The sequence below is a fragment of the Callospermophilus lateralis genome, chromosome 3 (assembly GCF_048772815.1).
Source record: "Callospermophilus lateralis isolate mCalLat2 chromosome 3, mCalLat2.hap1, whole genome shotgun sequence".
NCBI classification, from domain to species: Eukaryota; Metazoa; Chordata; class Mammalia; order Rodentia; family Sciuridae; genus Callospermophilus; species Callospermophilus lateralis.
The window spans coordinates 165,365,451-165,392,695 of NC_135307.1; the positions used below are offsets into that span (position 1 = coordinate 165,365,451).

Consider the following 27,245-nt stretch of genomic DNA (forward strand, 5'->3'; position numbering starts at 1 on the left):
ACATCACCTTCTGCAATTAACCCTCATCTAAGTAGGCTGCTCCCTGCAGGACTCTTATTATAAATGTTCCTGAGATTCAGATTTGAAAAAAAAAAAAATCAAACAAACAAAAACAAAGCACCAAAGGAAAAGCCTGGATAGGAGACCCTGTGTCCTGTCAATTTATATCATTATATAATTACTGGAAGCCTTTGAGCATAATGTAGTTGTTTATGCTGGAGGGTTATTCTTCCTTGCTCTGGGAGGGAAAGGAGAACAGTAGCAAGAATTTCAGGCTCAGAGGAAGCAGAGACCTATAGGTCATTTGCCAAAACTCCTGCTCACCATACCGAATTCTCCTGTGCAAACATCAAGGTTGAGACAAAATTAATCTAAGATATAAAAAGTCCAGATAGAGGTTATGCTAAGGGAAGGGACAGTGACTGGAAGAGGTCATGAGAATGATCCTAGGGTATTGGGAATATCCTGTTTTATTATCCGGTTACCTGGGTGCATTTACTTCCTGAAAATTCAAGGAGCTATTCACTTCTGATTTCTGCGCTTTGTAAATGTATGTTAATTACACTTCAATAAAAAGATTTTATACACAAACAAATAACAGATAAGCCCAGGCACCTAGGCAACAGAGATATTTGGCCTGGAATAGATCAACACAATTGCAGCCTGCTAAGTTCCCTGGTGACCTCAGTGGGAAAGGTAAGTTAATAACAAGATCCAGGCCATTCACGAAAGATGCCAAAAACAATGATTAGGAGTCTAAATTGTATTCATTCTTCTCCAACTAGAGTCTGTTCATGAAGTGGTCTCATCTGAGCCTTTCTTACTCAAGTCATGAAAGTGAACCAGCCAGTATTTGTAATAGGCATTTATGGATTTAGCTGCCCCCAAACACCTCTATATCTAGGGACTTTGCCAGCCAAGCTGTCTGGTCCCTGATTCTGCTGTAGGCCTTGAAATCAATGATCAGCCACTCACTGTCTTCCCAGGGATTTTTGAAAGCAAGATTGGGAAAGAGAACAGTCTTCCTGGATTCCTAGACTACAAGATAGATAGTTTATTGGTTATTGGAAACCAGGTTTTCTGCTAGAGAGAGAAGTTTGGTTACAGAAATTGTCAGTTTATATTACCTACCATCAAAGGGATCCTAGATACGATAGTGTATTTTTCTGGAATATTGTGGATCAAAACATTTTAAGATGTATAACCTAGCAGAAAATAAAGGTGAGGTTATGACCCTTGACTTTTCAACCTCTGATGGTTTCTCTGTTCATGCAACTTTGTCCCCCATGCCTACATGTGTGTGTTAGCCTGGTGTTCACAGCAGCAGCAGCTACACTCCCTTTCAAACACATGCAGGTACTCCTCCTACCCTGCCCATCCATCATTATTTGATCTATTACAGATTAATTATCCCTTATCCAAAATGCTTGGACCAGAAGTATTTCAGAATATGGACTTTTTTTTTCCCTTGCAATTTGGAATATTTGCATATACATAATAAAATATCTTGGGGATAGAACCCAAGACTAAACATGAAATTCATGTGTGTTTTATGTATACCTCATACACATAGCCTGAGGGTGATTTTACACAATATTTCTACTAAGCCTATGTTTTGAAGTCAACCTATCATCACACGAGGTCAGGTATGGAATTTCCAAGTTGTGGTATTCCAAAAGTTTCAGATTTTAGAGGATTTCAGATCTGGGGTTTTCACGTTGAGGATGCTTCACCTGTATTAGCTCTCCAAGTTCAACCATTATCAATTTCACTGAGACCTACACTCTGGACTCTACCAGTCTCTTTACCCATTACAGCCCTGAAGCCTCCTTCCTTTCTTACCCACCCTCAGCTCCACTGCCCATCACACTTTACAAGTGCTCTGTCCTCCTTTGTCTCATTCTCTTTCCCTTATTTTGCTAATTCCCCAAACATGGTCACACCTAATTCTCTGTCAACTGAGCAACTGTGGTCAGGGTGTTGAACTAAGCTGGAGAAAAATTCACAGCCAAACTGATCAGTCTTCATTCTAAACTCAACCACAAACCTCAAACCTTGTCCAATAACTCTTCTTTGGTATGTTGACGCCACTCTAAAATGACTCTTTCTCATGGTTACCTCATACCTCTAGACTCTCCTTATGCTCCGTTCAATGATAATATCACCCCTAAGGCTTCCCCTTGAAAGTATCAACATATACAGGTGAGTTCCTCACTTTTCCTTTCCCTTCAACCACTCCAACCAGAATTCTTCCCTCTTGCAAGGGCCTCAGTGACCACCATGTTGTGAAATTCTGTGGTCACCTTTTGGTCCCCATCAACCAACTTCACAGTGTATGAAGCAATGAACCACTCTCTCCTTGAACATTCTCTTACATGGTGACAGTGATTCCAGACTCTGCTAGAGTCTTCTGACCTCACCAGCCACTGAGAAACGGATGTGACTCCTTTTTTTAAAATAAATAAATAACAGTAGCTTCTACCTCAAGGCCTGTCCTAAGGAAGGGGGCGTGACTCTTGTCCTTGAAAAAACCCACAGAGCCTTTCTAGGCACATACCGACCCTGCTGAGTTGTTTATCTGCAAATAACAGGAGAGATCTTCAGTGCCAGGTGTCCCTGACTCAGTTAGGCTAGGTGAGGACCCATATCAACCCCCAATCAGCATGAGACAGGGAAAATACCTGGGATGCCAGATGACCCCCCTCCCCAGTAGTTTATGGTGGTTGATAACATGTTGGGAAACCAAGTAGTTTAGCGCATACACCCCTCATGGCTTAAACTAATCAGTTCAAAGGAATCCCCCTCTTGTACTAACCAATCACCCCTACCCAACTTGTTCCTGCCAGTGAATGTGCTAATCAATGTTAAGAGTTGTTGTTTGATTTTCCAGCAGTATGGAATGATTTACTGTGTGATGTTATGATGCATAGAGTATCCCCAAAAAACCTAAAAAATCTCACTGAACAAAGGACCGGGACTCACTCCCTGGACCACTGCGTCGGAACGGTTGTGAGTCCAGGCTTGAGCTTGCAATAAAGACTCTTGTATGATTGCATCAGATTCAGCTCCTGGAGGTCTACTGGGGTCCCATGAATCTGGCATTACACCACTTATCCTCCATCCTAACTTCTTTCTGGTTTGCTTAACCTCTGTGTGTTCAAATGACCCATCTCTGCGTACTTTTTTATTCCTGGGTGATCACATATGGCCCCAACGCTTTAAATACCATCTCTATTTCCATTACTTCAGTCTCCATTCCTAGCTCTTATATATCCAACTGTTCCAGACTCATATATCCAACTGCTTATTTGACATTTCCACTTGAATACTTAATAAACATATTAAACTTTAGAGTTTAAAGCAAATCACTGATTTTTTTTAAATGCATATTTTTCCTCTAGGTTTTCCCATTTCCTTACATTTCTCCCCCAAAATTCAATCTGGCGCCCTACAAGTTACCTTCAATGCCTCTTTTTCCCTAACTTGCTGGGTCCAATTCATCTGCTGCTAGCGCAGCTTTCAAAATAGTTCTGAAATCTGCCTGTTTTCTCTCCAACACCACCTCCAGCGTTCAAGTCTAACTGTTTTTTTTTTTTTTTTTTTCCTTTTCTCCCCAAACAGCTAACAAAAGCCTCCTAACTGGCTTTTCTGCTTCCACTCTTATCTCCAGGTGCACACTCCCAATTCATTTTCCACTGAGAGACTAATTCATGTCTACCAAAAATTCTCATTCCTCTTTACAAAAACAACAAATAGCAACAATAAACACTGCTCCTTACCTAGGTCTAAAGGGAACTCGCTGCTACCTACTTCTTTGACTTCATCTGCCTTGTACTCCCCATAAGGTTCTCACTGGGTGTTGTTTTTTGAACACACTAAGTTCATTTCTATCTCAGGACCTTAGCTCTTGCTAGCTCTCTGTATAGAAAGTTCTGGCCCTAGTTCTTAATATTCCTTTGTTTTGCATCATCTGGGTGTCAGCTTCAATGTCACATTTGTAATACAATCATGCTTGACTCCAACTCCAAATGGATCACCTACACTGCAATTGTCAGCCACAATCATATTGACCCAAGTTATTTTCTTAATGCATATTGCTACATCAAAGTATCTTGCTTTTACATTTGTTTACTTTTTTATTATCTATCTCCTCCTATTAGAAAAATATTCCTCTATAAGAACCAAAATGTGTCTTGCTTACTGCTCTCTTCCAAATGCTAAGAACCTTGCTTGGTACATTGTAGATACTTAATAATAACTATCTTTTTAATTCAATGAATAAGCAATAGATATAAAATACAAAAAGTGACCATTTAGAAAACAATAATGAAAAGAGAAAAATTTGCTTAGATCAGCATCATATTTAATAATAAAACATTATAGAGTTGAAATCTGAAACTCATTTCTGGCTTATCAAAATAACACTTAAATGAGATACAATTTCATCGTTCCAAATAGACTACAATTTGGCTAAAAGTAAAACAAAATCTGCTTTCCATTTTAGCGTCACCAGTCTTTGACGGTCTAATCACTGTCTCTAGCACTCTGCAGGCATAGCTGACCTCTGGGAATTAATAAGCTCTTTGATGCTTAAAGAAAAGAAGTTGTTCTTATTAAGTTACATCCAGCATTGAACCCAAATAAACATATGACAAAATATTTTTTTCTCTCAGCTTTATCTTTTAAACAATCAAAGAATGAACAGGCTAAAACAGGATTTTAGCAGTAAGTTCTACCTGACTAAAGTGGATAGTTCCAAATCATTTGAAGGAAATATCTTTCTCTTGTTCTTATTCACTTTTGTCCTTCCAGAATTCACAAGGTATACATGAAACATTTGCCAACTTTTAACACTCTGGTTTTCATCAAAGAATAATATTTGGTGACCATTATGATCTAGAAACAATAAGCCTAGTCTTAACTCTTTTAATATGCTGATACTAACTTTATCCAGCTGTATCTGAATTCAGCTATGTAGGTAAAGTTTCCACATTTCTGTTAATGAATTGCCCAAATTTACCTTTAATGAAAAAGATGCTGCCTTAGTTCCATGAGCCAGGTCTACAATATGATGAGACTAAATTATTTTCTTAACTTTTTTTTTTTGTGGGGGGGTGCTACTAGGGATTCAACTGAGGGGCACCCTCAATGAGCTATATTCCCTGGCCTTTTATTTAATTTAACTTTGAGACAGGGTCTTGTTCAATTGTTGAGACTGGTCTCAAACTTAAGATCCTCCTGCCTTTAGCCTCTGGAGTAGCTGGGATTACAGGCATGCACCACTGTTCCTTCCTTGGTTTTCCTGCTGATTCTTCCCCGCCGTTTCTAACATTGGACAGTTGAGAGACAAATTAGTGATCTCCAGCTCTAACATAGCTTCTAGAAAGCTTTAACCTTTACTCAAATTTTTAAGTTTAATTCTACCTTTGATGATCACAAAAATTTTACCTTGCCCTAATATGTTTTGAGAAACATGAGTCATTCCTCCCAAATTGCCATTCACTGAGGTTTATATTTTGTACAATAAAATGCACCCAAATAACTAGCAGGAAAATCAAGATATTATAGACATCACAGTCTTGTCCATCAGTCCAAAAGCTATTTCAGGCCCTGTTCCCTCACCTTCCTCCCAAACCATACACACACACACACACACACACACACTGTAAGTAGCCACTGTTGTGCTCTGTAGCTGAAAATTAAATTAGACTATTCTAGAACCTTCTGTAAGTAGAAAGTGCATTTATGCTTTTATGGGAGGGGGTCTCTTTCATTCACCAGAATTTTTTAATTTGTTCTAATTAGTTACACATGACAGTAGAATGCATTTTGACACATCATACATAAATGGAGTATAACTTCTCATTTTTCTGGCTGTACACGAGATAGAGTTATACAGGTCGTGTTTTTGAGGTTTTTCCACATTGTGTCAGTAACCTGCTACTTTTTTATTGCAAAGCTGCATCCCATTGCAGACATGCATCTTAATGTGCCCATTGTCTTTCAGTGGATGTATTTTCTTAGTTTTTGCCATGATAAATAAAGCTTCTAAGAACATTCATGTACAAGTATTTGAGTAGGAGTATATTTTTATTCTCTTGGAGGAAAAAAACTAGGAGAGAAATTGCGGGAATCCTTCAGTAGGTATATATATAAGTAAGAATCTGCCAAATGGTTTTTATAGGTTTATGTATGTACTAAAAAATAGATTTAATTTTGCTTTCCCAGGAAAATAATTTTCATATTGGAATTTTCGGTTTTTATACACCAGTGTACTTTCTCTGCCCTACAAGACGCAGATAGGTTATTCTCTGTTCCATGGAAATTGAGTCTACAACAGGACAAAAGAAGAGCTGATATAAACAGCAATTTCATATGAAGCATTTAATTAATAAGAGGGAGGTCTCCCTAAACAGAGCCCCAGTGGGTAGTATAGATTAGCAAATCTGGTGAGCAGGAGGTAAAGCTCTGTAAGAAGGTTTATATGCACCATGTTCTCTCATATAAAGTGTTACAGTTGAATTTTCTAAATCTACTCTCTGAACACAAGCCCCAAGAGACCCTATTCTTCTGTCAGAGCTTCAGGAGGTTCAACTCCAAGAGTTAAGGGCTAGAGGTTTCCACCAGGAAACTTAACCCACAGGAGCTACAGTCTAAGGATAAAAGAAAAAAAACAGCTCTCACCCAGATCTCCTCCGACTAGGCTCTCTCCCAGTGAGCTAGAGACACCAAGTCTTACAGAAAAATAAGACATCCAGGGGTGTAAGAAATGTTTGGCTTAAACTACATATCCCAATTTGGGAATAAAGAGTGACCATCCATATATAAATGCACTCGTAATTCCTTTCTAGATCATTACTTTCTGATTTATGAGTATAGACAGAATCTGTTATGATCATAAAATATAATAGGCCCCCAAACTTTGCTTTTTTTATTTACCTGAAAAGGTCTATTTCCCTACTTCTTGAATCTGGGCTGGCCTATGACTCACTTCAGGAGAATGTGGCAGAAATACTGGTATGTGCTTTGGCCCTGTTGCTCTCAGTACTTTGTCACTGTTATGGGAAGGAGTCTTCCGACCCTGCCAGAAGGCAAGAGCCAGGAGAAATGAACCAGCCCAACAAAGGCAATTCTAGACCAGCCAGCCCTCAACAAACTCTCAGCTAACCAGAGTCACATAAGTGAGCCAAATGGAAGTCGAAACAACTTCACAGCAAAGGCCAGTCCAAATGGCCAACCCATGAAATTATGAGCTCCTTTTTTAAGCTACCTTGTGTTGGGGGTAGTTTATTATGCAGCAAACCCTAACTCATACACTGATCAATTAGGAAAGTAGTTTCTTCCCATTATCAGTCCACAGATTACTCTCTACAAATTTTCCTTATCCTCATGACCCACTTTTCTGGCTCTTCTATCTTTTTTCTGTCTTTCTTTACCCTATGCTACCAGTTGGGCACTGAATTTTATTGTCTCTACCTGCAATTCAACTGTTGATGCCTTGACCCCCAGTCTTCTAAAAGCACATGTATTTAAAGACAGAATCTTCAAAGAGGTGATTCAGTTAGAATAGGCTGCCAGGGTAGAAATAATCCCATCTGTTTGATGTCCTTTTAAGCAGATGACATCTAGACACATAAGAAGCAGCAGGGATGTATCTACACAGGGGGAAGACCATGTGAGGACCCAGTAAGAAAGCAGCCATCTAGAAGCCACGGAGAAAGGCCTCAAGAGAAAACACCCCTGCCAATACTCTGACTGTGGGTGTCCCACCTTCCAAACTGAGGATATGAGCCACCCAGTCTGTGCTATTTTACTATGGGAGCCCCAACCAACTTTCACTGCTTGTGGGGGGAAAAAAAAGTGTAATAAATTCCCAACCTTCTGCCCTGATGGTCACTCTTTATTCCCAATTTTGGGAAATGTATTTTAAGCCAAACATTCATCAAAAATTTTTAATCACAAAAACTTTTCCCTTTGCTGTTGAAATATCTTAAAGTGTATTAAACATATCAAAGTAAAAAAAAAAAAAAAAAGAAAGAAAGAAAGAAAAGAAAATCTCATCACTTTAAGGGAAGCACATGTTCAAGGAAGGAAGTTTATTTTTGTACCTGTTTAAATGAGATTTTACTGTTGCTAGTCCTTCAAAGGACTTGTTTCCTGTAAGGAATTCACTGGATGCATGAGACAGGAGGTTGTAGTCTATACTTTCCCTGGAAATACTAGAAAAAGACTGCCATATGGTGCAACTTTAGGAATCACCCCTTTAGTATATTTAACAACAACAACAAAAGGTTTCTATTTATTGAGCACTTACTATGTTTTCAGCACTCTGTTTTATGCAGTTATTTGCAGCAGATGGAAATTTTATGTTCACAATGATATCACATGCTCCAGCAAAGACTTGAAAACCAAGCTATTCTGACTTTAGAGGTCTGCTCCAGCTGGTACCTAAGTCAGGCCAGTGATATCTGTTGTCCCTCAGGGATCTGCTCCCTTCATTTCTCTCAGCAGTTCTTGGAGGGGGATCCAGGGTGGGCTGCACTTCCAGATAGCTCCGCCAAGTCTTTTCAGTGCAGGAAGGACTCAGGAGCTCTACCCTGTCTTCTCCAGAACTCTCCTCCCAACCTAGGCCCCTGGAGAGGAAAGCACCTCTCTCACCTGCACACAAAAAAACATCTGAGCTTCAGGAAGACCTGTACCAGCTAGCATGGAATATCCCATATCATTGTAGATGGCCCTGGGTCTTCTGCCCTAGCCCATTTCTTGATATTCAGTTTAGTTCATCTAATCCAAACAGCTTTCGCTGCACAGTTGAGTTTTCCACTCAGTGTTCTAGGCTCATGAGTGGCTAATACATATGCACACACATACACATGCATATGCCTGTCTCTAACCATATTTTAGGGAAGGTCAGCCAAAGAACCTATGTGTTTATCACATCTTCTCATTGTCAAGACACGCAGGGGTTAAAACAGTTTTCTTCTAGTCAGTAGGAGCAATCCACTAGATGAGGACTTTGAGGACCATCTGGAAATGCTTAAAGAGTAGCTGCTGAGGATTCACAGCTAAGAGTTCTTTCCAAAAGGAAAATCCCAAATGGTTCCCGCAACTCTCAAAGGAATAGACTAGAGGTCCAATACACTGGAAACAAATGTGACTCATCTCAACAAATAATGCCAGTAAAATCACCTTGCTCTGTCTCCCCACTATTCTGATATGTTACTGATTTTAATGTCTATATCACAACTTTCTTTTACACAAGAGGGTTTTAAAAAATGATTTATGCAACTGAAAATGACAACTAATAAAGTTGAACATGTGCACCAATCAGTATGATGTCTAGTTATCTTTGCAAATATGAAGGTTGCACATTTGATCCTTTTCAAACGGCCCCTGGAACAGGGCCACCTGGGATTCTAATAAGCAGCTTAAACCCACTGTCTGTGCATTGTCTTTGCTTTGAATACCACTGATGTAGTTTGCATTAAGGTTTCTATGGATTAACAGGAAGACAGAGGGGCTTCTGGATTCTAGTATACATAAACTAATCCCACAGGGCATATGTCTATGAACTGGGGTTGCTGCCTTCTCCCAAAGTGTAATGTCACAATAAACGAATCACTCAAGTATAAAACAATAATAAAAAGAGAAGGTTCAGTACCCATGAATAAGTAAAATAATATAAAAAAAGGAAGCTAGAGGACTCACATTTTCTGAATTCAAAACTTACCACAAAAACACAATAATCAACAAATAGGCATGTAGAACAATGGAAGAGAATTGATAGTCAAAAAATAAACCCACACATCTCTCTCTGGCCAATGGGTTATTGAAAAGGGTGCTAAGATCATTCAATAAGGAAAGAAGAGTCCCTTCAACAAATGGTCTTGGGGCAACTGGATATCCACAGGCAAATAAATGAATTTGGACCTCTACCTCATAGCATAGACAAAGCAGACCGATGACCTAAATTTGAGAACTACAAACATACAAGTCTTAGAAGAAAACATGGGATAAATCTTTATATCCCTGGATTCTTAAATACATCAATGAAATATAAATAGATCTTAAATTGGACAATTATTGAAGAGACAAGTAAAAAATTTTTTTATCAAAATTAAAAATTTTATGCATTGAAAGACATTTTGCAGAAAGTTAAAATTCAACCAACAAAACAGGATAAAATATCTACAAGTCATAACTGATAAGGACCAATTATCTAGATATATAAAAACACCTATAACTAATTCAACAACAAAAAGGCAAACAATTGACTTTAAAAAATGCAAAGGGCCAGGCACAGTGACACATACCTATAACCTCAGCTACTTGTGAGGCTAAGGCAGAAAGATCTCAAGTTTGAGGTCAGCCTCAGAAACTTAGTGAGAACTTGTCTTAAAATAAAAAATAAAAAGTAGTGGAGAGGTAGCTCAGTGGTAGACACCCCTGGGTTCAATCTCTAATACCACTTCCCCCTACCAACAGGCAAAGGATGTGAATAGAACATTTCTCCAAGGAAGACGTACACATAGCCAGCAAGGAAGTGAAAAGACACAAATATCATTAGTCATTAAGAATACAAATCAAAACCACAATGAGGTACAATTTTACACTCACTAGGAAGGCTATAATAAAAACAACCACAGCAAAGGAAAAATGAGTGTTGGAAAGGATACAGAGAAATTGGAACTTTCATGGTTGCTGGTAGGCATCTAAAATGGTGAAGCCACTATGGAAAACAGTTCTGTAGCCCTTCAAAGAGCTAAATATGGAATTACCATATAAGCCAGGAAGTCCATTCCTAGGAAGATACAAAGAGTTGAAGACTAGGACTCAAACAAATACATGTATACACACATTCATTCCAGTACTACTCACAGTAGCCAAACAATGGAAATAGCTGAATGTCTTCCAACAGATAAACAAATACACACATACATACGTATGTCATATATATACATGAATGACGTTGTTATTCAGCTATCCAAAGGAACAATATAGTGGCACATGCTATCACATGAGAGAGCTTCTAAAACATTATTCCTCATCAAAGAAGTTACGGACTGAAGGTCACATTTTAAATGACTCTATAAAATACTTAAAATAGGTAGATCCATATAGATACAAAGCAAATTGGTAGTTGTCAGGGGCTAGGGGAAGGAAAAATGGAGATCAGTTGCTTACTGGGTATGGTTTTTGCAGGGGAAGACGGGTGATAAAAATATTTTGGAACTAGATAGGTAGTTGAATAAGATTATAGTGTACTAAATGGCACTAAATTGTTCAGTTTCAAATGGTTAATTTAAACTGAATTCACTTCCATTAAGAGAGACAGCAGGGAGAAGAAGAAGACACAAGGCAAAGTAACCCAGGTTTTCTAATAAGACTGAAGACCGGGGTGGGGGGGGGGGTGGGGGGGGTGGGGGGGGTGGGGGGGGTGGGAGAAATGAGCACTAGGCAAGGCACTAATGCTGGTGGGAAGAAGGAGTGGGAATACATGAGAAGCAGTTGGTTTGGAGATAGAGATGGTCTTCCCTACAGAAAAGGAGCAGGTCTATGCAACTTAGAATCTCCAAATGTTACTCTGTAAAGTCTCAGAGGGCATCATTAGGTCAGAGAAGGGCTCCAAAGTGAGAACAGTGTGGATCCTTGAGCTTCTCAAGTCCCTGCTAGTCCCTTGCAGGCCCTTTATTCTTTTTGCATTTGTAAAGGCACGGGGGAGGGGGGGGGAGAAGGCTGCAAAGAAAGAGAAAGACAAGGAGAAATTCTGAGCATCATGAGACAGCTCTGCTGTATATCAACATGCACATGAAAGAAAACAGAAGAAACACTGGAATGAGGTTACTGAGTATTTGCAATGAGATAGCTCCTCCATGCGCCATCTCCTTGCCCAAACTTCCAAATCCCAAGGAATTAGGTGATATTGTGCTCATTTTAAAGATGAAGAAACCAAGGTCCCAGACTTCAGAGTTCACATCTTCCACACTATGATGGATAGCCAGGTGACAAATTTAAATCATCAGTTTTTCAACAAACTTGTAATTTCTTAAGGAAAGCTGGGTAGAATTCTATTTTTTTGTAGGTTCAATAAGAAACCAATATCCCCAATGCAGAATTACTGCATTTGGAATTCCCCAAATTCTAGACCACTATATTATTATTCATGGGGTATACAGACACTACAATCATATCAATTTCTTACAGCTTATTTTTTTCATAATAAGCTACCTGAATCCTGGTTGTAAAATCCTAAGTCTTCCAGTCACATGGGAAAGGCCAAGAGATCATGTCAGCACTGTCACCAAAAGAGCTGCTGGAGTCTTCCTCCAACTGCTCTCTTCCTGCTTTGGTGACACTTGATTCCCCCCACAGGCCAAAAAATATGGAAAGGAATGAAGCAGCTGATTTGCCAGGTGGTTACAGCCCAAGGTCACTGGCTGGTCCCCTCCTGGGAAAGTGTATTTTAGTCTTCAGTCCTCAGCAAACTGCATTTTCCTGCCTGAGGACAATACGAGATGCCTGTTTCTCTCTTTAAGAAAATCAGATAAAAGCTTTTCAAATGCAACAATTTCCAATGGTTTTATCAATATTTTATAGATGTATCTCCCAGAACCTCAAAAAGTATTACAAAGGTGAATTGAATTTGCTCATTTCCGCCCCCCTCTCTTTTATAGAAATACAACGAACAAAGGAATCAATTCCAATTTGGGGGAGTGTTTTGGTGGGGGAGCCCCTGTTTCAGGTCTGGAAAAGATTCAGGATATTCAATTTAAGATGGGAGTATACAGAGTGGGTGAGAGGACAAGAACTCCTGTCTTCAGAATAAGTCCTTACTGTCACCACCATCAGGGCTCCTGGGAAATAAAATTATAAGGACTTCACCATGATCACACCCCCAAGCAACACATGAAGACCTTAATCCAGGAAGCTACAAAATACAAAGGCAACAGCTAAAACCTGAGACAATATTCTATACGAGACTGTCAGACCTTTTCCAGTTTCTCCAAACCTTGGAGGGAAACTGAAGCTGGAACAAATAATAATGCTAATACAACCTTTGAAAAGTGAATGGAAAAACAGGACAAGCCTTAAGCATTTTCCAGAATAGAAAGCTGACATTTTGTTTTCAAACCTCACATAATCCTGCTATCATTGTTAGTTAATGCTTCTTTTCTCTAACATTTTATTTTAAAATAAATAAGGTCTGTTGTTGTTTCTGGGGGGTTTTTTGGTTTTGTTTTGTTTTTTGTTGTTGTTGTTGTTTCTGTGTTTCTTTCTATAAAAGCATTCAGTGGATGGGTATGACCATATCCCTTCTACCTAGATTCTAACAATCAATATTTTATTCATTTGCGGGGAGGGGGTAGCATACCCAGGACTGAACTCAAGGACACTCAACCACTAAGTCACATCCACAGCCCTATTCGGTATTGTATTTAGAGACAGGGTTTCACTGAGTTGCCTAGTTCCTCACTTTTGCTGAGGCTAGCTCTGAACTCATGATCCTCCTTCCTCAGTCTCCTGAGCCGCTAGAATTACAGGTGTGCGCCATCATGCCCAGCTATAATTAATATTTTATTCTACTACCTTTCTTCAATAGCTAGTCCTTTATCTATCAGTTCTTCTTCTTCTTTTTTTTAATGCATTCCACAGTAAATAAGTTTGCCAAATGGAGCACACTTCACCAAACTCTTACATAGCTGGCATTTCAACCATTTCTCATTGAAGGTTGTGAGGTCACAAGAAAGAAAGTGAGCTGAATGGTCATTGTGTACCTAGAGTCAGGGCCTGTTATGATTTGGATAGGAATTGTCCCCTAAGAAGTAGAAGATGGTTAAAAGACATGAGAGCCAAAAAATAATAAATTTAACATGTATGCTTGGAAATACTTCTAGCAAGAATAACTATCCACTGCAGAATATCCTTATTTCTTCTTACAGGACACTGAGAATATTATTCATGATGGCATTCATTTAAGGAAGGTTTTGAAATTCTAGATTTTATTTTTCTAATTTAATATATGCACAAATTCTACTTGCTGAAAATTACCTAGCTTTCTCTCCACACTGCAATTATTTTAGGACTAAGATTTTTTTATAGCAGTAGCTTTACTACGTCCTCAAGGGAAGAAAATGAATTTTACACAGCTTCTTAATTCACACCAAGAAATGGCCAAAGGGATGCAGAATGTGGCTCAGGAGGGAGGAAGCAAGTGAGATGGTGTGTTGTTCTGTGCACCAGACCCTCTCAGTGTCCTGCCCCACACACCCACTGGGTCCCTGATAACTGATCAACCTGGTACCCATCTCCCAGCTTCTGTAGGCTTGGCTTCCAAAAGATGACTCTCAAAACTTCTTAAGAAGAACTCCTTTCAACCCTGGAGCTGCTTTCTGTTTGGAGAGCAGAAATGTTGGGAAGTTTATGGTCCCTCTCCTACACGCCCACGGCCAAATGGGAAAGCCGGGTCTCAATGCCACGAACACACTCTCTGGAGCAACCATGCTGCAGAACTGTCCCAGGGATCAGGGTAAGGAAGGAATTTTGCTTAAATCATTCCCCTACTTGGCTTCTTCCCTTCCCCCCATTCACTAGTTCCACTGGGAGCCCTGACTTAATAAAGTACTTGTGCCTCATCTCAGGTCTGCTTCTGGAGAGCTCAGCTCCAGACTACCAGCACGTAAGAACATGCTCTAAGAAAATGAGAAGCCATAGATATCTGTGGTTGCTCTTGTTGTGCCAGGGGTAAAGAAGAAACATCAGTGACGCTACAGAGTTTGAAAGTAACTGCAATATCCATGGCTTAATAAACCATGGTTCCTAAAGACTACTGCAGCAACTTTAAGACCTATAGGTCTCAAATCTGGAAAAATGATAGTAACTGATGGTACAACATATCTGTCTCTCCAGGCATGAGAGTATACAGACCAGGAAAGTGTGTAAAGCTCTGAAGCACAGATAAAAAGAAAGTGAAGTCAACACCAAGTTTTGGTGAGCTGTATACCTAACACTTACGTTAAAACTCTGTATGTAATCAATACTTAATAAGAACAATTATGAAACATTCAGAGAGGATCGCAACACCCCAAACACGTATTAAGTAAGTTTTTCAAAAGAATAGCATGACTTTCAAATTCAAATCCTACATGAAAGAAGTTATCAGGTTGCTTTCTTCCTTTTCATCAAACTTGAAAGCAGTCTTTGGTTTGATTAGACTAATAAATTCCTCATCAGCAAAAGTTAGTCTGAAGCCAGCAATGCAAGGATACAGATAATTCATCCAAGAATAGTTACTTTGTTCTTTATTTAATTTTTAAAATTTTAGTAGTTTATTAACTAATGCTGATAATAAGCTAAGTTTAATGTGACACAAATAAGCAAGAAAAAAATACACCACTACAGGAGTTAAATATATTCTGAATCCCTACAGTGGATTTAAGAGGCCTAAAAAAAAAAAAAAAAGAAAAAAAGAAAAGAAAGGAAGAAAAGAAAAGAAAAAATTAGGATTAGGACTACCATAACAGTCAGCGTTGCTTACTGTTGGATCCATGGGGAAATAAGGCAGACCCAGAGAAATTCAGGTTCTAGGGTCTAAATGTTTCAAGATTTAAGTATGGGAAGACATTTTTTAAATTATCAGATTTCAGTTCAATATTTTTTTAAACTAATAAGATATCCAACATTTGAATGGTGCTTGAGTAGAGACTAAATTTTCTGATATTTAGGAGAGGATGAGGGAAATACAAGGATGTATTTATTCTCTTTGGGGGAGGAGGGCAAGAGTGACACAAACACCCAACATCTATTGTCCTAGAACCTGATACCATCCAAAGTTTTTGTAAAATCAAATGCACTTAATGTAGAGGAATTTCTACTTTAAACTTAAAATATTTAATAATAAAAAAAACCCTTCTGAGTTGTAGAGTTATTATTTTTCTTCCTCCTCCTCCTCCCTTTCCTTCTACTTGAATCAAGTATTTATATTCATTAAACAATAATTCTTCATAGGAACCATTAATAATGCAGCTGATGAAAAACGGACTTATTTCAGGATACAACAACTACAAGGAAAGGGAACAGCCCAAAAAAGGAGTAAAAAGTAGATGATATGTCTATACTGATTTAAGGTCACTAAAATTCTCAGCACCCCTCAACTCTGCTTTACCTACAAAGACAAGGCTTATGAGTCATCCTTAGAGAATAGTAAAATATAGTGCACTCTACTAAAAATAGGGAGGAACATTTGATAATAAATCTACTTTCTTGGTATTCTCATGTCATCGTTAAGCACTGATCCCTTGGAAGAAGTGTCAGGTTATGCGACTCCCTCCCTCCCCTCACAGAAAGGCCGGGGAAGGAAGTCAGCCACAGGCAGTGGCAGAAGGTAATGTGGTATCTGATGTGACACACAGCACACTGAAGACAAACTCACTGGTGTTGAAAGCCTGGGACACTGACCTCTCCTATAGGGAGAACAGAAAAGTTGCTGATTTGCATGATCACTATAAAATGACTTCTTAACCCTCCAAGAAAGAAGGGATAAGGGATACTTTTTTTAAAAAAAAAAACATATTGCTGCAATTAGAAAACAGCAAGTTGATTATGAGGTCAGAAAAAAAAAATACTCTTGTGCTGATTAGGAATCTGGCTCTAGCAAAAGCATTGGCAAGTTCCAGTAAATAAAATAAATTGACAATATAAAGATATTTGTTGTTCCCATTTGGGCATTTTATGAAAGGTTTGTGAAACAGAACATTTGGGGACCACTGGAAGAATTTATGGACATTATCCCTGCAGGTAGTTGCCCCCAGGTGGAGGATTTTAGCTGACAATGAGCTTGGCTGTGAGTTTTCATATTGGTGGAAACCTTCACAGTAAAACCCGCATAGGACCAAAGAGTCATATTTGTTTTCTCTCAGAAAGAATTGTGGAGAATGAAAACCTCAAATGCACCTCTTGCTTACTAGGACCAAACAATGCTACCACAGACACCAAGTAGAATATCTAACAAAAGCTGTAGTGCTCAAGTCAGCATAGAATGAATGAACTGAAACCTAGAAAATCCTAAGAGATTCTGCTGAACACCTCACCATATCAAGGAAAACATCGTGAACAAGTTTCAAGAGGCTCCAGATGGGGCAACAGTGTAGAGGAAGAGATTCCTTTTCCAGACAGAAAGTTCTAGAACTCCACCGCCAATAAATCTTCACCACTGGGTGCAGAGTACTCACCAGAGAGGTCTGGGACGAGAGCAAATGATGTCCACTTGATCAGACTCACCACACAGTGCCCTGTAAAGCAAACAGGCACAGACTTTGAGAAAAATCAATGTCAAGGGTTTTCTGAAATCGCATGAAGAGAAATAGTCTTTGCACTTCAGATTCAGCGTCGACAATATATTTCTTAAAACTCATCAGAGAGACACATTAAAAAATTACTGACGGGCTGGGGTTGTAGCTCAGTGGTAGAGCGTTTACCCAGCATGTGTGAGGCACTGGGTTCGATTCTGAGCACCACATGAAAAAAGAAAATTAAATTTAAAAAAAAAAATTACTGACATTAGTTTTAGTCAACAAAGACATGGTCATTAAATCAGAATCATTTACTGCTTTACCCTGATCACAGTGTTCATACATCCTAGGGTGCTGATTTCCTACCCAACCTCTTATTTTAGTGAAATAATTAAGTAACAATTGAACAACAAAGCTATCTAGAATCTTCTTGAAGAAAATATAATTGTGTTTCCTGATTAATATTAAAGTGCATTGTAATTGGAAGAATCTTTCAAATGTCCTCAGATGAACTGTAACTGGAAAGAAAAAAAGCGTTCCAAGAAGCACAGTGCTGAACAGCAAAGATTGGCAATGGAATTGCATCCTTCCAGAGAATGAGACATTGTTTTCTATGTGTGTTTCTGTACTTTCTTTGCTAATCAGTGGTTTACTTCCATTCTGGAGTTGACACTAGATTTCTAGTTTGGCTCCAATTTTGATTTCAAGATCTTTCCAAGATTCAGTGGGGAAAAAAAAAAAAGGTCCAGGTATCACAAGTACATAAAAGGGATAGAGAGCCCCACTGCACATGGGAAGAAAGTACAGGCTTAAATACTGGCAATTAAGACCCGGGAAAATGATGTCTGTAAAGGTTTGAATTTGGAACTCGTAAAGTATCCACATCTATGTATGGAAATGCCGACATCAGGGCCCCAGTCCCAGGAGTACATCCACACAAAATAAGACTATGAGGCTATTTCCGGTAAAAGAAAGAAGCAAATCTAAATCTAAATGAATGGTCATGAAACTAATTCTCAGGTCATTCTGTCAATTTTGAAATAACTAAAGTAGTGTAGCAATACGTGTACTAAGACTGAATTGTGTTAATGCAAACCTCCCCACCTCTATGTGAACACACAGACATAAACATTGACATACGCACAAAGCGTATCTGGAGGAGTGACAAGAAACAAGAATATGGTGGCTGCTTCTGGGGAGCAGGTATTGAAGTGGAAAGGGAGCCTTTGGTTTTTGTTTGTTTGCTTACTTTTTTTTTTTAGTATTTTTTTTATTAGTTGCTCAAAACATTACAATGATCTTGACATATCATATATCATACATTTGATTCAAATGGGGTCTGAATTCTCGTTTTTCCACGCGTACAGATTGCAGGATCACATTGGTTATACAGCCATGTTTACACATACTGCCATACTAGTGTCTGTTGTATTCTGCTGCCTTTCCTAACCCCTTCCTATCTCCCCTCCCCTCCCCTCCCCTCCCCTCCCCTCTCATCACCTCTCTCTACCCCATCTACTGTAACTCATTTCTCTCTCTTTTTTTTCCTTCCCCCTCATACCATCTTATATGTAATTTTGTATAACAATGAGGGTCTCCTTCCATCTTCGGTGCAATTCCCCTTCTTTCTCCCATTCCCTCTCACCTCTCGTCCCTGTTTAATAGTAATCTTCTTCTCATGCTCTTCCTCCCTGCTCTGTTTTGAGTCCCCCCCCTTATATCAAAGAAGATATTCGGCATTTGTTTTTTAAGAATTGGCTAGCTTCACTTAGCATAATCTGCTCTAATGCCATCCATTTCCCTGCAATTTTGTTATTGTTACTGAGATTGATCCCAGGGACATTTAATCACTGAATTATATCCCCTCCCCTTTTATTTGTTATTTGGAAACAGGGTCTCATTAAATTGCTTATGGCCTCACTAAGTACCTTGCCTTGAACTTGTGATCCTCCTGCCTCAGCCTCCCAAGCCTCTAGGATTATAGGAGCAGACCATGGTGCCTGGCTGAGCCTTTTAATATTTAAGTGATATGTAATATTTGACCATGAAGCTTTCATAATTGAAACCAGAGAAAAATCCAATTCACTCCAAGCCTTCTATGGAAAGAAACATTCCATTTTAAAAAGAGGAAAAATGACTTAACAAATAAATATTCAGCATTATGTAAACTGACTTTATTAATTTTATAAATGTTTATTATGTTCCAGACTCTAAGCACAAATTACATCTTCATAATACCCTACAAAAAAACCCCATAAAATACATGTGCTATGATTATTACTATTTTATAGAAGAGAAACCTGAGAAGTACAGGGGATATTCAAAAATCACAGCTGGCACTGAAACCCAGGTACCCTGATCCATGTTGAGTCTTTGCCCCTATGATACTGCCTCCCCCCCCCCGCCGGGATTAATCATATTTCTCTATGTTATGTTTTATTTGAGACATGGTCTTGTTAAATCACCCAGGAAAGCCTTGAACTTGCAATCTTCTGCCTCTGCCTCCAAAGTAGCTGGGATTACAGGTGTATGCCACTGTGCCTGCCTTTATATTTACATACCCAGCACCTTGCATACTGCCTACACTTAGTAGGCGCTCAGTAAATCCATGTTGAATGGATGAATAACTAAGTGACTCACCTAGAGCTGGGAAGTAAAATTACATAACTCTCTCAGGCATCTTGGGACTATGAAACAGGCCGAGTTCCAAGAAAGCTTACTAATTAATGACCCTGCCAAACTTTGCTCCTCATTTTGAGAAACCTCTAACTGCCCAAGTCTTTTTGTAACCAGACTTAAAAAGTGAACACATATTTTTCCTTTCTTTCTCTAATTCCCTAGGGACCATCCAGCATTAAACTGTCACACTGTTCTATAAATCTTTCACTCTGTGCATACTTAGGATACTGCAGCATTTAAGAAAACCAGTGTTCTAATACCTCACAAAGAAATTAAGCAGAATGAGCAGCTTGTCATGGACTCATTTGCTACTGGCCTATCATGGGCAAACTCTTGTAAATGACCTTGTGTTGTAGTCACATGTGAATGAAGAGCCCGACCTACAAACTTTTCCATTCAAATATTATTATTCTGAGTGTGTGGGGTCTCTAGTAAAGGGGGGACTATGTAGACGAGGTTAGGTGAGGGGGCAAGTATGTCTGGGTGTGTTTGTGTGTGACTCTCTGTGTTTTACTCTTTCAAAAGAAGATATTTTTTGCATAAAATAGAAGGAAATCTAATAGTTAAACAAAATACCCAAATCCCAATATTGTACAGATGTTAGAGAAATAAAAGCTGTTAAATATCCAATAAGGGTACCAAGCCTGTTCAATGAAGAAAGACAGTCTACTCCACAAATGGCACTGGAACAATTGGAGAGCCACAAGCAAAAGATTGAAGGTAGATTGCTACCTCACACCATAGAGAAAAATTAGTTCAAAATGGATCATAGATGTCAAATGGCAGAATCCCTCTCCCATCCTGTTTTACCTTCTGTGGTTTCAGTTACTCACACTCAGTGACAAGAAGGGCAATTAAAATACAATATAAAATACAATATCTGGTGAGAGACCATACTCATGTACATTTTATTACACTGTATTGTTATAATTGTTCTATTTTAATGTCATTGTTAGTAATCTCTTCCTATGCCTAACCTAAATTTTATCACAGATGTGTATGTAGAAGAAAAAATATTGTCATATAGGGTTTGGTATTATCTTCAATTTCAGGCATCCACAAAGAGTCTTGCAATGTATTTATTCCCTGCTGATAAGGGCAGAATCCTGTGTAAAACTCTGAGAGTAAACATAATATTGGAGTAAGTGTTTTTAACCTTGGATCAGGCAATGTTTTCTTATCTATGATACCAAAAGCACAGCAACAAAATGAAAAAAAAAAAGTGCATGAATTAGGCCTCTTTAAAAGCTTTTGTATAAAAAATAGCATCAACAGAAAGAAAAACTATAAGTAAACAGCAGAATGACCAGTGGATAGAGGGACAGGAACAGGGAGAGGGAGGAAGGGAAAGAAAGGGGAAGTACTGGGGACTAAATTAGAGTAAATTACATCCCATGCTTTTATAATTATGTCAAAATGTTATGTATAACTAAAATGAACCAACAAAAAGGAGAATAGAATGTCATCAACAAAATGAAAAGACAATCCACAGAACAGAAACGATTTTTGCAAATCATTTATGTGATAAAAAGACTTTTATCCAGAATCTGAAAGTCCTACAACTTGACAACAAAAAGATAACCCAAATTATATATAAAATGGCAAATGACCTTAATAGACACTTCTCAAAACACACACACACACACACACACACACACACACACGGAATGACATTCAATCCTCAGGGAGATATACTAAAACCACAACTAGATACTACTTCATAATTACTAGAAAAACTATAATAAAAAGATAATAACAAGTCTTGATAAGAATTTGGAGATATCAGATCCCTCATACACTACTGGTGGGGATGAAAAATGATGCAACCATTTCACCAGTCTCAAATAGCAGTTACTCAAATAGTTAAAATATTCATTGCCATATAACCCAGCAAATCCACTCCTAGGAATTTAACCAAGAGAAGTGAAAACACGTATCCATACAAAAATTGTATATATATATATTTTTTTTCCAAAACAGCATTATCCATGATAGCCAAAGTAGAAGCAACCCCAATGTCCATCAAGTGATACATGGATCAATAAAAGATAGTATATACAATGGAATATTATTTGGCCACATGAAATTCAATACAAAGTAGATAAATGTCAAAAAAAAAATATGCTACGTGAAAGAAGCCAGTCACAAGGATCATATATTGTATGACTCATGTGTTTGAAATGTTCCAAACAGGCAAATCCACAAACATAGAAACAGATTAGGGCTCTCTAGGATGGAGGTGGTACATGAACAATGGAAATTCTCTTCCAGGGTGACAGAAACATTCTAAGATTAGATTACGGTGATGGTTGCACAATGCTGGGAATATACTAAAAACTACTGAACTAAACATTTTTAATGAGTGAGTTTTACATTGTGTATATTCTATTTCATTAAAGCAGTTAAAACAGAAAAGCTGCATTTCAGTGAAATCAGCCAGTGAATATTAATCTGCTTTTTTTTTTCAAAAATGACAAAACATTTAATTCACATGCTTCAAGAAAACACAGTACATGGTAAATATTTATTTTTTGGTGAAGCTCACTATTGTGATTCTCCACAGGATGCCTGTTGATGGGAAATACACAACTGGGTTTTACCCTTATCAAAGAGCACATGCAGGAAACGGCCTGCAAGCCATAGGAAAGCACTGTACCTCATCGCAAAGCACTGCTGCTGATGCCAGAGGGTGCGAGACATAGGCTTATTTCAAAGCAACAGGGAATTCTGGACATAGGTAAAGGTTTTATTTCAGTGGAGGCAATAAATAAATAAATAAATAAATTAATTAATTAATAAAAACCTTACAAACATTTGAAAGTGCAAGGCACCTAGATCACCCACCCAGCAGGGATCCTGCTTCCTTCTCCTTCATAGTTAAAGACTGCCAACAAAACCCTCAAATGAAACTGAAGGTTAAAAAAAAAAAAAGGAAATGGGTGGACAAAAGGACAGCACATTGGCACAAAAAGTATGCTATCTCAATACTAAAATTATTCAAATCCACCCTGGGCCTGGTAGCACACGCCTGTCATCCCAGTGACTCGGAAGGCTGAGGCAGGAGGATTGCAAGTTGGAGGCCAGCCTGGGCAATTTAGTGAGACCCTGTCTCAAAAAAAAAAAAAAAAAAGGACTGTGGATGTAGCTCAGGGGTAGGGCACCCCTGGATTCAATCCTCAGTGCTGAAGAAAAAGAAAAAAAGGAATCAAATCTTAGAAACTAGTTTCACCACTTTTTGATATTTTGATATTCACTTTTGGTATTTTCACACATGGTGAGATCATAGGTTTATGCCTCTTCAGATTCATTCTACAAATATTTATTGAGCACCCACTGTATGCCAGACCCTGTTCTTGGCTTCAGGAATATGGCAGTGAAGAAAGCAGACACAACTCCGGGAACTCATAAAGCTCACACCCGTCGTCGTTTATCTCTGCCTTCCAAACATCTCACTAACCCCGAGGCTGGCCCTGACCTGAGCTGGTCACATATATGTTCACGTGACTCTATGGTGAATGTTAAAAGTGGGCTTGTTGTTAACATTTTAAAATGGGAGAATTCACGCAAACACCTGGAATCTTGGCTTCTCTTGGAAATCCGGATGGTTTTGCAGCACTGTGAACCAGAATGTCACAGCCAAGAAGCAGTCACAGAAAGCCAGCCCACGCCCCCTTGGGCACTTCTACTCAGCCAGTTCCTTCACCTAGGTCCACCTCTTGGTCACCCTTGGGTTAGTGATCCCTAAGTGAAAGGACCCATCGGCAACATCTGTCAGCATGGCAGGAAGGGGTTTCTACGTTCCTACTTGACATGCTTTTCTTTTGCCATTACCCAGTGAATGTCACCAAGAGAGCAATTGAGCCATTTATTTGCCCATTCCTAAGTCTAAAACTGCCAGTGTGAGAGAACGTTCTAAACTCTGCACAGAAAAGTTACAGCTCCTGCGTCTGTCATTCATGGTGGCTAACAGCTCTAAAATGTAGAACTGGGAGCTCTTCGTAGGAACTCATTATGAGCTATTCCGTGGACATTATTTTCTTGAAATAATGGTAATGGCTTTGCAATTATCCAACTGCATTCTTGTGCCAGGTTTCTTTCATGTATTTGTTTTCTATGGCTGCATAACAAACGGTCACAAACACAGTGACTGAAAATAACACACATCGAATTGCTTCTAGTTCTGCAGGTCTGAAGTCCCAACACTTTCACTGGGTCCTCTGTTTCCGCATCTCACAAAGCTGAAACCTCATCTAGGTGTAAGCTAAGCTTCATCCCTTTCTGACAGTTCTGAGGAATAATTCACTTCTCAACCCAGCAGGTTGTTGGCCAATTCCACTTCCTTGTGGTTATACAACTAAGGATTTCCTTGATGACTGTCACCTGGCAGCCACTCTTTGTCATGTAGCCTCCACCATTCTCAATGCCATCATGGAGAATCTCTCCCTTGCAAGGAATCTCTCTTTTGATGTCTTCTCTCAGTTCCTTTTTGGGGTCCATGCAGGACAAGCTGGCTTTTTAATGGTGGTGGGGGGGAGTACTATGGATTGAACTCAGGGGCACTCAACCACTGAGTCACATCCCCAGTCCTATTTTGTATTTTATTTAGAGACAGGATCTCACTAAGTTGCTTAGCGACTTGCTTTTGCTGAGGCTGGCTTTGAACTCGTAATCCTCTCGCCTCAGCCTCCTGAGCCACTGGAATTGTAGGTGTGCACATCACTGTGTCCGGCTAAGCTCTTTTTCTAAAATCAACTGTTGGGTTAGGGACGTAGCTCAGTGGTAGAGTGCTTACCTAGCATGCATGAGGCCCTGGGTTTGATCTCCAGCACTGCAAAAAATAAATAAACTCCAGTGTGCCATGTAAGATAACCTGATCACAGGAGTGACAGGGTCACAGTCCTCTGGATTATACATGGTGAGAACACCAGGGCCAGAAGCCTTGGAGGCCATCTTAGAATTCTGCCTATTCCACCTAACTGCTCACGTGCCTGTGTTATCCATGTACCACAGTGGGATCAGAAAGGATAAGTAGCCAGCAGAGAGCCTACATGAAAGTTAAAACCAAAGAAGATATGGTTAACCATTCATCTCTAGAGTAGTTCATGCCCTTGGGATTCCATATCCCCCTGGAATGCATATACTCTACCAAATTCAAAATCTACACAAAATACTTTTCCTTTACCTTCAACTGTATAAAACTAGATGCCTAGAAATGACTTTTTAAAAAAAAGAAACAAAAATAGGCACATAATTGAAAGAAGAAAAAATGTGTGAGTGTGTTTAATGTTTGTTAAGACAGTTGTTTTGTTTTGTTTTGTTTTTAAATCCAATTAGATTATACTTTCCACATGGTACCAACTAATTTAACTGTTTTTTCACTCAACTAACTTGGTTATTTGGAAGTTAGTTGGAGTAGCCAACATACACACAGTCACACTAATATTGAAAGTAAAAGTATGAAGATAATTAAAAGTATGCGAAATACATCCCCCAGCACATGGTGTTATGGTTTGGATATGAAGTTTCCCAGTAAAGCTCCTGTGTTAATGCTGGAATGTTCGGAGAGGAAATGATCGAATTTTGAGAGCTGCAACCTAATCATTCCATCCCAGTTTGAAAGGATTCACTGAGTGGTAACTGTAGGCAGGTGGGTGTGGTAAGAGGAGGTGGGTCTTTGGGGGTGTTGCCCTACAAGGGTGCATCTGCCCTGCAGACCCTTCCTTTCTCCTTCCCTCCCTTCCGCTCCCTGCTTCCTGAGCTGAGTAGTTTTCCTTGACTGGGCCCTTCGCACCATGATGGGCTGCCTAATCTTGGGCCCAGAGCAATGAGTCAGCTGTTCATGGAGTGAGGTCTCTAAAACTATGAGCCACCAATAAGCTTTTCCTCCTTTAAGTTGTTCTTGTCAGGCATTTTGGTCACAGGGTTGTAAAAGTCAACTAAAACACAAGACATTGATTTTTTTTTTCTTTTCTTGTTTTTTTTTCTTTTTTGTTGGAGAAGCTTTAAGAAATCTCTTCAAAAACACTTGCTAAGAGAGCAGAACTGTTTCATAGGCTCAGAAGAAGCAAAATAAGTAACAACAGTAACTACTAATTAGTGACAAATCACTACATCCAGGTACTCCTCTCACTGTTGTTGTATGTATATTAACTCATTATGTCAACAAACCTTTTACAGATGAGACTGAGGCACAAAGTGGCTATATCACATGTCCAGAATCACGAGCCAAGTAACACAGTAGGATGAAGTCAAACCCTGACACACTGGCTCCAGAAAATGTTCTCCGTAATTGCAGATGAACCCACTTGTGTTTCCGTATTATAAAATAAGGGCCATTTCTGCATCTATCACATGGCACAGGTGGTGACCAGGGACCTAGCGTTGGACTCCAACAGATCATGTTGCATGGCTTAGGGGAAAGTGGGGTCTGCAGCCCCTCAAAAGGGTACATTTCTGTAATCCATGCAAAAATACCCTAGGTATCACCAGCAGCCTTGTTCAAGCAAGTCTAGATTACTCTAAAAAGAAAAAAATAAACTGACACTCCTCTGCCCCCTGTGTCTTCTTTTGGAAGAGGAGAAAGGAAATTTTTAATTGATATCATTCTCATTTTTGCTTCATCCAAACCTTCTTCCATTATGCCCCTCTTTTATTATTATTATTATTTTTTACTTACTTATTTTCTGGGATTGACCCAAAGGGTGCTCTACCACTGAGCTGCATCCCCAGCCATTTAAATTTTATTTTGAGATATAGTCTCACCAAGTTGCCCAGGCTGGCCTCAAACTTGCAATTCTCCTGCCTCAGGCTCTCGAGCAGCTGGATTACAGGTGTGTACAACTGTGCCCAGTTTTTATGCTCCATTTCGAAACTGACAGACTATGAGGAAGAGAAAACACAGCAAAAGCTAACACTTAAAGCCAAGAGGAAAGCCACTGGATCCCTCCTCTGTTGTAGAGAAAAACAGGGGCCTCCTCTAGGTAATGAGAAAGGAAAGACCCTTTGTTCAATAACCCCACATTATTTCTATCAACTGCACCCAGTCACAGCAAAGACAACATGGCACCAGGTGTCACTAGCCCCAGCAGCACAGACCCTGAGACACCCATGCATGGCTGTGGTACTAATGAGTCACTGGAGGTGGAGTAAGGGCAGGGAGTACAATATGAAATCTTGACATTTGCATTTAAGGCAGATTTGCTCTCAATGACTCATTTCCACAACGAGGTTGGACAAGTTCACATGTCAGATGACATTTACTCAGAGATCTTTCCTGGT

At 39.2% G+C, this 27,245-nt stretch overlaps 1 protein-coding gene across 9 annotated transcripts in view; it reads right to left on the minus strand.

Moving 5' to 3' along the window:
- The window catches only part of Plcb4 (phospholipase C beta 4), a 375,572-nt gene that overhangs the window by 215,881 nt on the left and 132,446 nt on the right, over window positions 1-27,245 (minus strand). For 7 of the 9 annotated variants that reach the window (XM_076851531.2, XM_076851528.2, XM_076851536.2 and 4 more), the window contains one exon: window positions 17,229-17,288. Coding sequence is in view for 2 of the 9 variants with exons in the window: in XM_076851527.2 (XP_076707642.1) it covers window positions 17,088-17,090 (3 nt within the window). In the remaining 7 variants the exon portion in view is untranslated. Of the gene's footprint in view, window positions 1-17,087; window positions 17,116-17,228; window positions 17,289-27,245 lie in introns of those variants that run through there. The other 2 variants (XM_076851527.2, XM_076851537.2) reach the window with 2 other exon arrangements.